We start from the raw sequence: 18,128 nt of genomic DNA on the forward strand, positions 1-18,128 counted from the left end.
ACTGATAGCAGACAAAATTATTTCCCATCTTTGTGTCTTCTTAATTTGATGCTGTTCTATTACAAAGATTGTACACAGTTCTCTTTTGTTGAACACAGGAAAATTCAGGCAAAAATATTGTCTTTTCTTTGCTTTTGTCTTAAAAGCTCTCCCATTCTCAGTCTTCAAGGCTGTATGTGGCATATATGGAACGTCTTTCCCCTCCCTTCTACGTGAGAAAAAAAGAGGAACTACATACACTTCTTGCCAGGCAAGAGGGACAAAATTATTTTTCCCATGTATTTCAAATTCCTGAAGGATAGGATCATAGAAAGATCAAAGTTGGAAGGGACCTCTGGAGGTCATCTCATCCAAACTCTTGCTCAAAGCAAAGGAAAGTTCAAAACTACATTAGGTTGCTCTGTGCCGCCTTCTCTCAAACTTTAAATATCTCCAAGGATGGAGATGCCACAACCTCCTGAACAGCCTGTTTCAGTTCTTATCCATCCTTATTGTGAAGAAGTTTTTCCTTCTGTCCAGTAAAATGAACTGGCATATGTTTTCACATAGCGATGTAATTGGTCTTAAACATATATATTCTATGTAGATTAGCTATTTTGATTTCCAACTGAAGCCAACAGTGACTGAGAAAGTACCTGAGATGTTTGGTTATCTAGTTGTCTAAAACCTACTCTGATTACATAAACTCAACATGACGAAGGGCAGGGGGAGAAAGTCATGAGGAGGCAGACATCTAGCCTTGGTTTATGATGAACACTTATCTTATCACTCTACTGTTAATAAAGTCACTAAAACAATCAAGACAAAGATTTAATTTTAACTTGGTTTACTGGCTTGCTTTGGCAATGGCTAAAGGTGATAGTTTAGGAAAATATTAATCAGAGTAAACTATTTAAAGTCAGACCCATTTTTTCTCAGTTTCTGCAGGAAAGTTCAACTACCAACCACCAGTCATGAAGATTTTTAGTCATCTCCTGGTCTACCGAAGATTCCTGCTCATTGTCCTCACCCCACTGCTTTTACTTCCACTACCACTTATCATCAGAACCAAAGTAAGTGACCTGCTGCGAGAGATAATTATTTTGCACCTGTATGTCAAGTGTGACTGTCCTGATCTCTTCAGAATGACTTCAGCATGTTTGCATTGTGGGAGGTCTTTTTGATCAACTTAGAGTATTTTCATAGAAATATATAAAAGAGAAGAGTTTTAGTGTGAATTTCAGTGCTCATTGCATCAACTCCTGAATGTATTTTAATTATTATTTAGAAAATATTTTTCACACTTACCATTGCTATTTAAACATACAGATCACTTAGACTACCTTGAAAATATTGTCCTTACTGTGACATTTTGGCTAGTTTTAAAGAGCTTTGTATGTTTTACAATGGAGATGGAAGGAAAAAAAGGAAGGAAGAAAGATGGAATTACCTTGTTATTTTATGATGTATAAAGCAAATTTGTAGAGTTTTTATTTTTAAAGAAGGGAGATTTTGAAAAAGAAGAGAGTCTCTCTTCTTTCTCATAGAAAAAAGTGGTGTCATCTGGTGACCTGTTTGGAGGATCGAGATACTGAAGAAAAAGAGTGGTATTTCCACCCTGAGTGAGGATATATAGTGAATAGGGAAAACAATATAGTGACTTTGCTCCTCAAAGCAAAAGACTGTTCTAAGATAATGCACAAAGTCTGCAGCAGAGCACACATCTCCCATCAGATTCACAGAGCTCTGTTTACACCATGACCCTGTGACTCTCGTAAGGAATGTACTCTCTCTTTCCTTCTCTTCCCTTCCTGTCTCCTGTAGCAAGCCATAATGGATAGATTGTGGTTTTAAATCTAGGCATTCTGAAATCAAAAGTGGCAGATTTCTCATCTTTTCCCATACTTTTATGACTTTTTGTCCCCTTACTCTTCCACTGTCTACCTCAAACTTTCAGAGGAAATTTAGAATAAATATTTTCAGAAATGTTTGAAAGGAGTATTTTTATACATATACAATATGCATGTGTATTTATAGATTTATTAGTAACTATTAGTAACTAACTTTTATTATGCAGTAAAAGCAAGGATTTGTATTGAATCCAACTGTTTTACGTAAAAACAATAAACAAACTTTGCATCTTGAGATGAAAGTAAATTTGTCCCTTGTGGAGAAAAAAGTGCTAATGCTACTACTGGTGGATAGTAGCCTTCTAGTTCCTGTCAAATCAAGATATTTATTAAAAGGCACTACTAATGCTAATGAAAAGATTTTTCCCTGAGTTGTAAAGTGACTGGGTGAGTGAAAAAAACATTCAATCTGGTACTCATTATAACTGGACTACTTTATATTACTTTTGCCCTATAGAAGTGGTACCATTTGCTCAAGGAAAAAATTGGTTTCAGACCCAAAATTGTGAATACAACACAAGACAAAAATAGCCTTTACTTAAATTATGAATATTCTTTTGACTCTATCAACCTCAGTTGCAAGATTGTATTTGGTTTTTCATAAGCTGCCTGAAAATCAGGAATGCAGTAGCAGTGCTCACTAGGAGTATGTGATAGTACCGGCCTCAGCAGCCTTGTTCCCCTGAAGGCCGAGGCTGACCTGTCTTCCTCCCTCAGCATCCAGGTGAGCTGGGCAGTAGCAGTGGAGATCTTAAGTTATCTGGTTGGTCTCTGGTGATCCTTAACATTTTCCAGCAACAAGTTTTCAGTTATCTTCTTTGCATATCTCAGACACAAATCTGTCTCGTGTAGTTAAGAGTGCATACAGAAACAGTGCTATTTTCCACCACTGCTGACCCAATCGACTTTCTGAGCAGCGGTCTCTGACGTTAGAAGTCAAAGTCTCACCCCTCACATTGGTGTAGGTTGCTGACCTGTTCCCTCAGCTCTGAAAGAAGTAAAATAGCTTTTGGGGGTTTCAGCTTTATTCTGTGCAAATACAACAATTGCTATTGTCTCCCTACGACTCAGAGTCTCTTCTGCACAGGCTGATATATTCCCACTGTGTTCCCAGTCCACCTGCCCCTTGGCTAAGACCCAAACCACAGGACTTCCCTGGGGGTGAGCCCCCATCTCAAGAAAATTCAATAGGACTGAGCATGGAGCACGGCTAGTACAGATGTAATTTCCATAGTTTATAACAGTGCAGCTTTCCAGGGCTTGACTGAGAAGGGGCAAACCTGCTTTTTCAGAATGTATATAACTTAATTATATTTAACATAGGAAGATTTTTACAGTTGCAAAAGGTACAGCCATACCATAAATGTTCTACAAAATTTCAGATTCCCCAAAGAAGTTTGTAGTTGCTGGAACATCTACAAACAAACAAATAAAAACCTTAAACTTTCACCCAAGGAGAACAGTATTTTTTATTAAGTTCACTCTCAGAATAGACTGGACTGTTTCAGCTGTAGCCTTCCAACAAAAAAAAATCAGCTGAGTGATGGAAAACTATAGAAAACTGCCATCTGAACAGTAAATTCCAGTAAAATTACAAGCGAGAAAAAAACAGTTTTGTGTAATGGCTAGTAAGGAGTTTTAGACATGAACTTAGGCAGCCCTTAAAAGGAATTGTGCTGGAAATTTCACTTCTAGTTTAGTACTGCTGTTAAATTATTAGAACTTTATATTACAGTGAATTTTAGATATTCTGCACTATACACTTTATCCAAGTTCCATGTATGACATAGCTCCACAGTCACCTCAGCTGATCTATAATTGTTCTTCTTTTGAATTAGTCCTTTATTTGTGACCAGTGAAAAGCATTTTTCAAAACATGCCTGCATCTCCACCAACAGCAAAGAAAACCTTTAAAATGATATATTAATCTGAAGTGAAATAGTGAAATCTCCCAGAATTTATGATTTTATGTAAAATATCTCTGGAAAACATCAGCTATTGTGTTCATTACAAAGTGATCAACTCTGAGACCGTTTAAAGGATCAACAATAAAAGCAAGTATATTTAGCAGGAATATCTGCCACTTCCTCTGCATTGTTGAACTGCTGTGTCTACTGTAATGTATGATGATGGTTTTTTTTCAGGGGGAATGGAATCCTTTCTGTGCTAATCCTTTCATGTCTAAGATTAGGACCCAGTTCAGCAAGACATACAAGAATTCATTTAAATTGAAATATTCACCAAGTAATGAGGCATATGTAAATTTGCATTCAAGTAACGTGAATCAGGACTAGATTGCCTCTTTTTCAGTTAAAAGAGTTTAAGAGCGTTTTGAAGTATGAACTCTTGTTTCTTTGTACAGCATGGATCTAATTTTCCAAATATACAGATTGGACTATGTATTTCTTTCTATATCAGTATTTTCACTGTCAGTGCAGGATGTCCTGGCAGCCAGTTCTTACTGCTTCACCAGGTTTCATAGAACTTTGCAGAATACTAATGCTTAATGTAGTTCAATCTGCTACTTGATAGTAAAACAAAGATTTTAAAAGTTATTGTGATCTTTTAAAAGCTATTGTGATCAAGCTATTGTGATTTGTGAAATTTTTAAAGTTATTGTGTAAAAGTTATTGATCTGTGTGTTTCAAGTCAGGTTACCAAATTTCAATATTAAGCTGTATTATAGTTAACAGAAGCATTTTACAAATACAAATTTTTCATCTGAACATCAAAGCCATTTTCTAGAAGTAGGAATGGAATCAAAATACCCAGCCACTTTCAGGATGGATTTTGTTAAGTTTATCATATATTGTGTTGCCTGATAGCAAGGGACGGAAATCAAGTATCCAAGCAATTCCCTCTGATTCCTACATATAGCAAATGCTATGGCAGGACAGCTTAGTTTCTCTTTACTCAAAATAAATTCTGCTGGCATTCAACAACTCTTGTGACAATTCCAAGTTGATGAAATAGTTATATAAAATTTTTACTAGTGCTTCTGTTTGGCACAGATCTGATCTCAGGAGAATGAGTCTGATAATGCATGAAAATCCAGTTCAAACCCTTGTTTCTCTGTTAAATCGCAGTTATGCTGCCCATGTCGCAGATTCAGTATTCCTCTCTGAGCATTAAGAATCTATCAGATTTTTAATGTGGTAGGATTCAGACAAGTTGAACATTTTCTAAATGATGCTTGCACTGACACTATCAGATTGCTTCATATATACCACAAGCTTCTCAAATAATAAATATTAGATGTGGCTGGCTGATTTGGATTGGACACTGTTGTTTTACAGTCAAAGATTCACAGTCCCATTTTATTGAGCTGTGCCTCTCCTCCTAGAACCCCTTTCTATTGCTACTGAGTAGCTTCATTCTCCAGTGAATGGCATTAAATTTTCTAAATCACCTTCCTCAAGAGCAGAAATATAAATTGAAACTATGCAAAACGGTTTTTAGGATTCTACAGCAAGCTAGGCTCACTCAACTTCATTATAGACTCAAACCTTCAGACCACATCTCAACAGAGTCTGACTTTGGCTGGAGCTTCAGTTGTTTCTGTTATTGTTCACTGTTCCTCCTTCATCCTAGTCTTTTCTGGTGTGTTCTTTATCAGTTTTCCAGGATTCTGAATAGAAGATACTAAAATTGCAAAACTTAAGAACAACTTAAGAACAACTGCATTTCTTGTCAGTCTTGGACTGTGCTGACTATATGAGATGAAATACTTGTCTTATTGATATTGATGAGAAAATTTCATTTATCATAGGAGAGCCAAAATTTGACCTATTATTGATTGCAACTTCTCCAAGACTTCCAAAGGTTTGCCTGCAGCTGCAGAATGTTTGTGATTCATGCTAGTTCATGGTCAGAGAAGGCCCCAGAATGACCTATTTGATTAATTGTGCTTGAAAAGGAAAAAGGCAGCTGCCCTTTTCTTTCATAAGCATTGGAATTTAAATAATAATATACAATTGTATTTTACCATCTTAAAAAAAAACACAAACTTTTCAACTATTTACAGAATACCTTTAAAATTATAGGAGGATTATCAATAGCAGACAGTAAGTGCTGTAAATCTAGGTCCCCAGATTCATACCAAGTGAGGGGAATCTCTCTATTGACCTAGCTGGACTTTTTGCAATTGTGATGGTTTTCCCTGGATGATCCAATCATTTTTATTGATGTCTTGTGTATTCTAGGAAGCAGAATGTGCCTATACGCTGTTTGTAGTTGCCATCTTTTGGCTCACAGAGGCTTTGCCACTGGCTGTTTCAGCTTTGCTCCCTGCCTTTATGTTCCCATTGTTCGGTATAATGGCATCCAAGGAGGTAACCTTTTCTTCCTCTCAATTGTATTATAGTTTTCAATGATAAATCGCAAAATCTCCAGAGAAAGAACCACATACTGAAACTTCATAGGTTAATCCAAGGATTTGCTGAATACTGATTACAGAAGGCTGGTCTCAAGACTTGCTCACGTTCTTTGTCCTGACTTCTTTAAATTTTCTTTTTGCTAGATTGTCATTCAATGCTTAGATGCCAGTCAGCAGGAAAACACTAGTCATATATAAAGTATCCCTAATGTTATAAAGTAATGCAACATACTAAAGATTCCATCTGCAAAATGCTGAGTATCCATCTTGATGTTAAAGAGATGACGACATCACAGACAATCATACACTAAGTCTCTACATTTAAAGTTGTTCTTTCATCCATTGGATAGATGACTAAATTGATACAAAAAAGCTTTCATTGGCAATTTAGTTTATATGTGAGGTGTGACGGATGATCTTAGGTTGTTTATACCGCAAGCCTTATTTTTCGTTAATTTTTAATAATGTTAACTTTAGTGTAGTTACTCTTGCATCATTTGAGTTAAATAAATCAACAATTTAAATGAAATTAAGTCTAAATTTAATTTAAAAAATCTTTCTACATAAATATTTCAGTGTATATTTTTACTGAAAGTGTTTTTCATTAAACCGGTAATAGCAAATACCAATACAAAGTCACTATTTAGTTAACAAATCTCTTTTTGTTTTTATTTCAGGTTGCATCTGCTTACTTTAAAGACTTCCATTTGCTGTTAATTGGAGTGATTTGTTTGGCAGCATCAATAGAAAAATGGAATTTCCACAGAAGAGTGGCTTTAAGAATGGTGATGCTAGTGGGTGTGAACCCTGCATGGTATGTGCTAAGCAATGTCTTGATGGAAAATAATACCTCTGGAAGGCTAGGTATACAAGAAATAATTGCCTCCTGCTTATTCTGTAGTAGGAATCAAGCCTTTCTTTGTTACTGAAAAAAGTAGATGTGTGAAACGGTTTGATTGATTTGTAGGTGACACTTCATTGTTTTGCTGAAATCCTAATTATAAGCCTGCAATGATTCTGTTCATAAGAAGCATCCTTCTGAACAGAGAAGCTGATGAATCTATGAATGTAAGGTTCCTATTTCTTAATGATGGTTAGTACATTAAATAACCAATGCCTACAACTGAAAATCCATACTATGCTTATTATTAATCTGTATTTCAGCACTGTTTGCAAGATGCTGGACATGTCCCAAGTATACAACAAGAATTCACGATATAGAATGAGGAAAAAAAAAGTCAGAAAATACAAAATGTGGTAGAGAAGGAAAAAGATATGCATAATGTCTCTATTTATGGTTTTCTTCAGCTATCTGTGAAGAAAGAAAATATCAAATGAATAGGAACTTCTCCAGCTGGATGAAGTGGTGAGGGAAATAAAATCACACTCTTTACTAACTCAGTATCAGCATGCATCATATGAAGTGAAAACCCTTTTCTTTGCTTCCTTGAAAAGTTTGCAGGAGAGCTTTAGGCAAGCGGCTTCATCTGTCAGCACATCAGTAAGACTGTGGAGAAGATCTGGAGTGTGATTGTGCATTATATAGCAAAGAGTGGCTTTACAGTTGACTGTAAATGAAATTATCCTCCAAGGTTCCATGCAGAATATTTTTTAAACAACACTGCAGGGAAAATAATCCAGACTGAACAGGTTAGGAAATATTCTGTTATTTTTTAATCAGTTTTAGAGTCCCTCATTGGAGGACACTGTAGTATAGTAAATGATCCCTTGAACATCAGTCTATCAAATGTTGGAAATACATGATGAATAGTTTTGAAATAGATGTTAGAAAATGTCTTCATCTGCTTTATTTGCTTTATTATACTAACATAATACTTACCTACAATGTAAATATTCATGTTCAGTGTACTTAGCCTGATCAGCCTTTTCTACACTGAAAAGTCTCCTGAAAACACAGTTCTTCCTCAACTCCCAGCTGAGAATCTCATCCAAAACTGAGTCAAGTTAATAGGATTTATTTTATTGATGATCATTTGTGCTGAATCAGGTCCACCATTTGCAGCTCTGCAGTTCACTTAATCATTATGCAATTAGAAATGCACAAAGAAAAGACAGGACATCGGGGTACTGAACTTTTGTGTGCTTATTGGGAAAAAACAAGTTTGAAATGCTATCACTATCAGCTGAAGTGAAAAGCTGTTAGAGGCTTCTGGAATACAATATTTTTATAAAAAACCCTTGTCTTGGTAAGCTGAGTAATCCTTAAGTTTGTGTAAGGCTTTTCATCTAGAAGTTAGGCAAAGAGCTTTGCAAATTGCACAAAGGATTTCTCAGAAAATGAAATGCACTGTGGTCTCTTCCTTCACTACTGCTCACTCTCTGTGTGGTGATGCATGCCAGGTGTTTAATGACACTGTCAACACCTTGTGACAAGGAGTCAAGAAAAATACTCTCAGCTGCAAAATATTCTCATTTAGAACTCCAAGAGATGCTTTAAAAATGATAATGCGTTCTGTAGTCTAAATGTAACCTGTCTACCTTTACCCGACATGACATGGAAAATTTTTGTTTTTAGTGTAAGACTAGAGTGACTCCAGTAAGGCTACAGTTCCTAATTTGTGGTAAACTTAGCATAAGTTGTACCAAAACCAGACTGAGTCTTTGCAATGACCTTCACTTTCTTGTTTAGTAGGAAATATGAAATTGACTGAAGCACAAATAATCTCTAAGTCTGTCTTGGGGCACTGGTTAAGAGCTAAGTTAAGTGCCACTTACTGAATTGCTAATATTTCTTCCTATAACACCTTCACTATTATCCAAAGGACTGACAGCCAAAGTACTAAGTCCGGAGTTTTGAGCTATCCTGCACAGTACAACAAGATTAATAGCATTAGGCAGTACAGCTATTTTAACTTTTCTTTGAATTTGTGACATGCATGTCAATATTTCTCCAATTGAAGATGGTACAAAGGCTGTAAACAAACATTATTGCTTCTATTTCAATTTGTAATAGTATATTTGATCCTTAAAACTCTAAAATATAATGATTTCTCTGAGAAAATATCTTTGATCAAGATCATTTTAATTCTCAAACTTCCTCCAAGGTCAATTACAAGCACTAAACATTTAGTATTTTCTACATTATATCTTTCTGTTGAAAAAGTTTTCCATTTATAATAAACAGGAAGGGCTACTGTAACAGTAATAGACTCTTTTCTCTCATTCTAGGCTTACTCTGGGTTTCATGGTTAGCTGTAGCTTCCTGTCTATGTGGCTCAGCAACACCTCTGCTGCTGCTATGGTGATGCCGATTGTAGAGGCCGTAGCTCAGCAGATCGTCCGGGCTGAAGCAGAAGTAGATGCACTGGAGATGTCTTATTCTAACGGCTCCACCAACCCAGCACTGGAGCTTGATGGTAGGTGTATGTTGCAGTTCATACGTACCCCCACTCCGCGGTGAGGTAAAGACCACACGAAATGAGGTTGGCTGGATAGGGAAGTGCCTCCACCATCACGTGTTTCATGGTGAGACCTCTCTTGGAATACTCTAGATGAGGCCTGTCATGTTCGCAAAGATGAATTAAAATTAAACAGGCTCAGGATATGGCAGTTTTATGAGAGAGGAGGAGACAAGGCTGACTTGTTCAGTCTAGTAAAATGAAGTCTGAAAGGAAATATGACTGCAGGCTATAAATGCACCAGGGGTTAAACTTTAGTAAGGGAGCTCTTTAAGCTCTAGGATAATGTTGGGAGAACAAATGAATCTAAAAAGGTTACGTACACAGTTGGACTGTAAATTAGGAAAAGGTGTCTAGTCATAAGAAGATTGAGATTCTGGGGTAACAGGAATAGTGGAGGAGTAGGGCACAATCTAGCTGTTTTTAAGATTGACTCCTAAAAATCTGTTAGTGTGATGATAAGAAGCAGTTGCATAGATGAGGACATACTCATGGAAAAGATTCTTTCTTGCACTGCTGAATTCTTATCTGCCTTTCCATTGACGTCTTTCAGAAAACATTATGGAATGCGAAACCAGTGACTGGAAAGAGAAAACAAAAGAAGCTGATGGGTAACAGTTATTCATTTCTTAACATCTCTTTGAAGAATTCATCTGAATGGAATATCTCTTTATTAAAATAAGTATCTTTATTTTTACAGATATGACAATGGTATGGGTAACACTGTGTGCACAATTGAAAATGAAAATGAAAAAGAAAAAGAAAAGGAAAAGGAAAAGGAAAAGGTATTTAAGGTGTCTTTTTTTATGCAGCTAATGTGTGTATTATATTTTTAACCTAAATCTCACTCTCCTGTAACATCTGTCAGATGCTACTAGCCGTGAAGCTAGTTCCTTGTAAGATACATATGCACATATTTGTATACAAAAAGTTTGTTTATTTAATTATTTCATTAGTGCTTTTGTGCTCCAAATGTATTTCATGCAAGTTAAACTAACCTCACCTGAGGACAAACAGTACATATCAGGTTCTCCCAGAATTTGAAATACCTGTAGACTGAATTTCTCAGGATTTTCTCAGTGTTATTCTGCAGCTGTAGTGCCAGAGGAGGGAGGGAAGGGGAGGAAGGAAGTTCCTGTGTAAAGACTGAGGCAACTTAAGCAAAGGACTTCAGGATTTGGCTCTCCTTTCTTTTCCTTCACATGATCAATTGTAATAGCAACCCAAAACATACTGCAGATGGTAATATTGCCAGCAAATTGTCTGACTGTGAAATTCTGGGACATTCCTGAATCCTGCTTTTGTGTTTGATGATGAGCCCTTCTTACATGTTAATCAGTGTATATTCTTACTGAGCAGAACCTACCACCTGCTGAAACAGGGAGAAAAAGCAGAGAGGACAAATACAATGGGATTTTCAAAGTGATGTGCTTATGTATTGCTTATTCTGCTACCATTGGAGGGTTGACCACAATCACAGGAACATCGACTAATTTGATTTTTGCTGAGCACTTCAATACGTAAGAGACTATAAATTATTTGTATCCTTTTTTTATCCAGAATTTTAACTGTCCTTTCTTGTGCTCTCACGTGGTTCCCCTGAAACACATGAGGAACCTTACCCTTTGATTTGACAGCATTTAATTCTATTACTTTCTTTTGGTTATTTTTTGTTAAAGACATACAATGAAATTGTATGATTGTATTTGACTTACAATGGGAAAAGTTAGACGTGATTATTCCAAACATGCAAAATGATGATTAATTTCTGTCATACTTTGGTTAAGTAGTACTCTACTCTTTGAATAGCTACATGGAAAAAGATGAGTCTATCTGAGGAAGAAGATACTGCTTGCCATGAATATGAGAAACACTATCTGGCTTTAAAGGACTGTTACTCATTTCTAAGTACAGCAGGAGCTAAGTTCTGGTTTCCCTTTAATTCCAGTGTAGCTGTAATAGCATCACTCAATCTTCCAGATACTACCTGACATCTCCTTAAGCAATATTGATGATCAGATTTATTTTGTGTTCTGAATATTTCTAAGGGGCTAGTGTGATTTGTAAGAGTGAGGAATATTATGTCTGACTGCCACCTGCATTTTGTAAAAACTGGCGCCACTGAATATTGAGCCCTTACAGTAAGAAATCTGTCATAATTTAGATTTTAAAACAGCAGGTGGGACATCAGGTATAGTTCTAACTAAAGATCTTTCTCTCATATAACTTAATATTATTATTTTTTGAGGTCACCACCTACTTTCCCAAATACCAATTTGGGGAGAAGAGTGAGATGGACTAGTGTATTGTATGAAGCCCAGTTAGAGTACTTGGGGAGCTCCCATGCAAACAGTCTTTCTGTGACCATGGTTAGCATAACTGAGAGGAGCCCTGTGCTTGCTCTGAATTGTGCTGACTTGCATTTAAAGCTACTCAGGGTTCCTGTCAGTCCCAGAATCAGCGAGGCATCAAGGCAAATTACAAGACTTCTTTCCATACCTGTCCAATCCATTAAAATAAACAAGAACTCATCTTAGTGCTGATTTTTTTCTAATATTTACAGAAGCTTTAACACAAGGTTTTCAAATTCTAAAATATATAAATGGATATTTGAATCTGATCTATATTGCCAATGGCAGCCCTGAAATGTCTGTTTCTTTTCTAAAGACCATTTTGTAGAGTTTAGAAGTATTAATGGAAAAGAAAAAAAAATCAAAGAGATTTAGTGGAAGGGAGTTGGAAAATATTTTTTCGTCTGTCATAAACTTCTGTAATATCTGTAGCAGGCAGGCATGCAGGTCCACTTAGCAAAGAGTGTCTTTACCAGCATTGTGCTTTCAGTAGGCTATGTTTGGTGCATTGTTGAAATGCAAAATTTAGTTCCGTTAATAAAAGAAAAAGCAAATCATTTCAAACCTATCTGAAACACTGTATTCAATGAAACACTTTGTTTTGAGGTTACTGAAAACATTCTTTAATATTCCTCTTCTTTCCCACACCAAACTATTTTGAAATGAAAATTGGCAGATTTCTTTCCAAAGCTTTTTGAAAAATCCATGGTTCTTGCTAGCATTTTTTTCTTCTGCAAGTTTACTCATTGCCAAAAATATTCACACTCTAATTTTAAAATAGAACAAAACAAAATACAATCCATCTATTCTTCTCTGCCTACTATTTTGTATTGCAGGGAGTAAAACAGGTTGAAAGACCAGTTACTGATAGATTTTCTTCTACCCGTGTTCCATGAGTGGAACAAATTTGGCTCCAACACGATGGTGCAGAGTACTGAACCAGCCTGTGCTAAGAGAAGGTTTGGTCCAGATTACTTCCAACAGAGCAATATGGAAATTATAGCAGAGATTCCCTGCTATTGGGACCAAAGAACTACACAGGCCAGACTGTGAAATAATTGTTATGGAAAGTTAGGCTCGCTGGCCACCATAACAGGGTCCGACCCTAGGTTCCTGCTGAAAAGTTTGGAGCCAAATCGAAGCAAATTAAATAATTAAATTTTAATGAGGCATGTGCAGCATTTACAGCTTGAGCTGGGTGCCTCCCAAGAGGGACCCCGAAAAAAGAAATCCCTGGGCAATTATAACTTTTCAATCTAAGTTCTCCACCCCTCAAGTGGTAGTCCAGATCAATAGTAATATTTGGGTCTGGGGTCTCCTGCTCCTTATTGGGTCTCATCATTGTCCCTAGGCAGGCTGTCATTGTCCCTAGGCAGGCTGTTTCTTTCCTTATCTTTACTGTTGTGGTTTCGGCTGACAGATGTGCCTTCGTTCCTTGTTGGGTCCTGCCGTTGTCTCTCAAGGTCCTGACAAGGAGGAGGTAATTCCAGACCACAACAATTAACACTGCCCCAGCAGTGAGAGGAGGCTTTGTTTCCCAAGGTCCTGATGCCCTGCACAGGCCTTATTCCAAAGTTTTGACATCCTCCCTGTCGGCGTATGAGACACAGGAACACAGGCTGCTTGTAACTCCCTAATCTTCCTAGCTTGAACCAGCTCTGAAGCCCCTTCTTACTGAACTAGGTGAAAGTTCCTCATATTATCTGCATGCATCCTAAGGCTTCAGCAAATTTAGCTACTCATGCTAAGCAAGTTTTATATAAGTTGTGCTAAGCAGCTACCTCTAGACAGTTTCAGTTCAATAATTTCCTTAACAATTATAATCCGTCCTTCCAAGGTCTAAGAAAAGACCTTTTAAAATCTGTTGCAGTCCCTTCAGGTCTTCTGCATTCTGTAGGGAAAATGTTATGCTTGCTGGGTTTAAACTTTTAAATATATAGGTACTTCTGATTCCAGCAGGTTTCATACTCGGGAGCCTAGAGGAATTCAAAACTACTTGATAAGAGCTAGTTTGTTCATTTCCCTGCAGTTGTAGGAAACTTGAAGAACTGGCTTGCAGCCGGTTTTTCAGTTTGTCTAAGATGTTAACAATCTCCTCAAGAATGCATACAGAGATTGTTTTTCTCTCCCTGGATCTTCACCTTCTGCTAGGAACATGGGGCATACATCGAGCACTGTGTGTGTAATCCAGTTTTACACCCAGCCAAGGTTTTATTTAATTTTGACACAACCACTGAGCCTAATCCTTAACTTGAGCTGTCTCAACAACCTAGTTGTGCAATTATTTTAAAGTGTCTTGCTCCCCTTCTCCCTAGAGGCCTTAGTTCTATTTATGTCCTGTCTGAAGTGGTAACCAACCTGTTAACATGGCTTAAACATATTTACGATCTACCTTCATGCATGATAAACATCTGTTGGAGGGATAATTCAGCAAGAGAGCTGTACATATCCAGCATATTCTTGGGTTTACCACTCATGACACAATAGTTAAAATGGCCTTGCAAGGTTCCAGATTCATCATATCTTCCTGCTTTTAATATTAAACAAGCTGGAATTGGTGTTTACTGTCCTCTTCCTCCCTCCTTTTCATTCGTCACATGAAGAGGAAGCTAGCATACCTGTGTTCACTTTGGAGGCTGTGAGTAGCTGGGAACCCTCAGCAGGTTGTTGAGTTAGGGCACGCAATTAAGCTATGTTTCACAGGATAAAAGCGAACAGTGGAAATGTTGATGCAATGCTAAGCATCCCTGCCAGTGAGACTGCACTTCCATAACGGCTCCTTTTTAAGACAGAATTGTACCGATCCTCTCAGGGTCACTCTGCTCAGGCATCTTTTACTGTGTGCAAAGAGAGACTGCAAGCAGAATACATGCAACTGGAAAAAAAAAAAGGTATTGGCTAATGCACGCAGAAGACACTAGCAGGCTAACCATCAGTTTGCTTACCATCTCCCTTAAGATACCCAGAAGCCTTTACCGGCCAGGGAGGTGTCAGTGAGGATGAGAAGGGTTGGCTTTCACTGCTCCCTGGAGCAGATCATCAACAGTGTTGAGTCTCCTTCTTCTGACTCCCTACTTTTTTTTTCCTTTAGGATTTTATATCTTTCTGTATGTGTATTTTCTTCTCGGATCCCTGAGGCTGCTATCAATCCCCACGTCAATGATATAACCTCTGCAATTTTACTTTTCTTGTCTTACATAGCTCTGCAGTATGGACTTTCTCACAGCCTTTTCCTGTGACTAAGCAGTTCCTTCGGCAGTGCCAGCCAAGGCGACGTGGCTGGCCTGTATCAGAGTGGGGCTGGGGATCCAGGGAGTGCAGGCAGCCACTCCATGGCGTGGGGGAGGCCCCAAAGGGGGTTACGGAAAGGAAAGCGTTGCTAGATAGTAGGACATAGTGGTGGGGAGAAAACTGAGTTCTCCTACATGTGAAGAAGGGCAGGTCCTACACAGGGAACCTTTCGTTCTCAGGTCAGGCTCACTGACAATTTCCCAGGTTATGTGAAGCCTATTCTGGTAACTGAGTTTGATGTTCCAACATGAAGAATCAAACTTTGCCACCATTAAATTATTTTCAACCCAAGGAACTTTCTAACAGTAGTAAAAGGAATAATTTTATCTGGATCTGTTTTATGAACAAAGTTTTGTTGACATCTGTAGTGTGTTCCTGGAAAGATAGTTTATTGTTAGTGCCACTGATTCACTGTAATACAGAGATTCGTTAAAGTCAATCACGCTTTCATATCTACCACAAGATATAGATCTAAAAAAAAGCTAGTTCAGTGTTTCTTTCTGTCCACCTTTGCCCCAGAGAAGACCTATAGTAGATAATCCAACTGTAGAAGATAAGCTTGCAGCACTATGTAATGGATCATTTCTTAATCATATAAACTGATCATCCAGATCACCCATCAAGTAGGAATACTTGCTATGAAAATTAGGATTAGGTAGCATTAATATTAAAGATTAAGAGAAATGCTTATATATATATATGTGTATATACAGCCCTGCACTAAATTATTGTGAAACCTGACCACAGTAAATTACCTTCTGATAACAGAATTAACTCTAGTGTAAACTTTTCAGGAGCTTTGTTGCTTGATAAAAATTTATTGTGCATACTTCAGGAAAGAAGGTGATAAATACTTCACCAAGTTGACAAAATACTAAATTAGTAAGCTGAGTCATTGCTGTGCTGAAGTCAGGGTTTTTTTCTATCTTGGAATTCATACATTCAAAAAATGATGTAGTTAATCATGTAATAAAAGCTAAATAACCACATAATCAGTAAATTATATATAATAGCATAATGTCTTTTCCTGTTCTAGTTTCACTGTCTCATTATTATGCACGGTTGCAATTTAGATAATCCACATCAAGATGTGGGTAAGCATTTTGGTTCAGTCCCAGCTGGCATTTTAATTGCAATATATATAAATATTATAACAAATATAGATCATTCCTAAAATTTGCACAGCACTTGAGATAGCATTTATAATCAACATTTACTGCCTCAAAGACCTATGTGGATATCACAATTCCTTTTCTTTTAGCAAGGCCTGAAATACAAAAAAATAAAAAAGATGATAATTGGAAATAGTCATTATAGCCTCTGACTGAGCACTGTCGTTTTCCTTCCATCCAATTTTTGCACTGAGGGGGGATGCTGTTGAAAAAGGCTAGAATGTTCTCATATTTAGCATTAAAAGCTCTCTCAGTAAAGCTGGAAGGTCTCAAAGGCAGAAAAAAATCTATTCATAAAGTAAATGGGAAAACTAAAGATAGTATTCATTTATTTGGCCATTTTGGTTACCTGGCACCTATCTCGTTCAATAATAAATTAATTTCTTTCAGAAAACCCAAGCACCTTTCTCCTTTCCTTAAATGTATATGGCAGGGACAGCTCTTGGTGAATGGCTCACATCTGTAGATGGTAGATTAAGTCAGCTTCAAAGAGACAGTGTGACTTGAGAGACAATCCACCTGACAAATGAATTTGTCTGCTTTTTGTGGAAATTAGTAATAATAATTTTGTTTCCAATGAGATTTTAATCCCCAATGAAGCTTATACAATGCATACCTCACAGCATTTTCTCCACTGTCATCTTCTGCTTCTAAGTTTATAGAGTCCTGTTTATTCGAGTATGTTTTCTTGTTCTAAAGTCTCATTTCTAAGAATTGTTTTTCTTCTACTTCTGTTTCCTTGTAGTCCTCATGGTCCTTAATGCTCTGAGTTGTCCTTCCTCACCTCCTCAGCTCAGGTTAGACACATCCAGACCTGGTGGCAGGCCCCCAAATCCGCTGCTGCAGGCTTGAATAATCATGACACAGCTGGAGAGGTGGTTGCTTTAGTCATGATGATTAGGAACAAGATGGGAAGGTGAGGGAGAGGAGACAAGAGGCAACCTCATGTTGAAGGCAGCTGTCAACCAGAAGCACTCTGAATATTCCTGTTGCAGCAAGGCTTTCTGGCCCTTCTGACAGGACTTCATTCCTTTCCAAAGCTTAACTGAACGGTTTTTTCACTTTTATCCAGACGTTACCCAGATTGCCAGTGCATCAATTTTGGATCCTGGTTTATCCTTTCCATCCCCATCACAGTTATTATTCTGCTGCTCTCCTGGGTCTGGCTCCAGTGGCTTTTCCTTGGGTTTGAGTAAGTAAATGTTGGAATCAATAAAACTAAAGGTTGATAATATAAGAAATACTTTGTAAGACAGTAAATATTGTATCTAAATCTAACATGCTCAATAGAAAGTTAATGCAGCAATGGTGATTTTGCATCCTTGAATAGTACAACTGAGTCTCTGGAGGGGATAGGAGTCCTGTTAAATAAGAATCCTTGACCACTCAGCCCAGTGTGGAAAGCTCACATCAAAAATGGTGATATGCATTCCTGCAGAATATATGCATTATCCTTAAACAGTGCATATGTGCAAGATGGAAGCATATTAAATTATATGCTTTGTGGTCCAAGTCTTGAAAATATTAAAGATAATCAGGAGGATGATCTTCATTAGAGCTAGGACTTGACTTAGGTACCTGAATAGTATCTGTATTATAAACTAGATGACTACATTTATAAACATAAAGCA

General features: G+C 37.3%; 1 protein-coding gene across 1 annotated transcript in view; it reads left to right on the top strand.

Annotated features, from left to right (window-relative positions):
* Positions 1-922: 922 nt before the first annotated feature.
* SLC13A1 (solute carrier family 13 member 1) overlaps positions 923-18,128 on the top strand; it is a 31,830-nt gene continuing 14,624 nt past the window's right edge. Inside the window, exons 1-8 of the mRNA XM_026113046.2 lie at positions 923-1,052; positions 6,092-6,220; positions 6,942-7,078; positions 9,454-9,641; positions 10,237-10,294; positions 10,384-10,468; positions 11,043-11,203; positions 17,570-17,689. Of these exons, the coding sequence (XP_025968831.2) occupies positions 954-1,052; positions 6,092-6,220; positions 6,942-7,078; positions 9,454-9,641; positions 10,237-10,294; positions 10,384-10,468; positions 11,043-11,203; positions 17,570-17,689 (977 nt within the window). The 5' untranslated portion in view covers positions 923-953. The remainder of the gene's footprint in view (positions 1,053-6,091; positions 6,221-6,941; positions 7,079-9,453; positions 9,642-10,236; positions 10,295-10,383; positions 10,469-11,042; positions 11,204-17,569; positions 17,690-18,128) is intronic.

The sequence above is a fragment of the Dromaius novaehollandiae genome, chromosome 1, assembly GCF_036370855.1.
Source record: "Dromaius novaehollandiae isolate bDroNov1 chromosome 1, bDroNov1.hap1, whole genome shotgun sequence".
NCBI lineage: Eukaryota > Metazoa > Chordata > Aves > Casuariiformes > Dromaiidae > Dromaius > Dromaius novaehollandiae.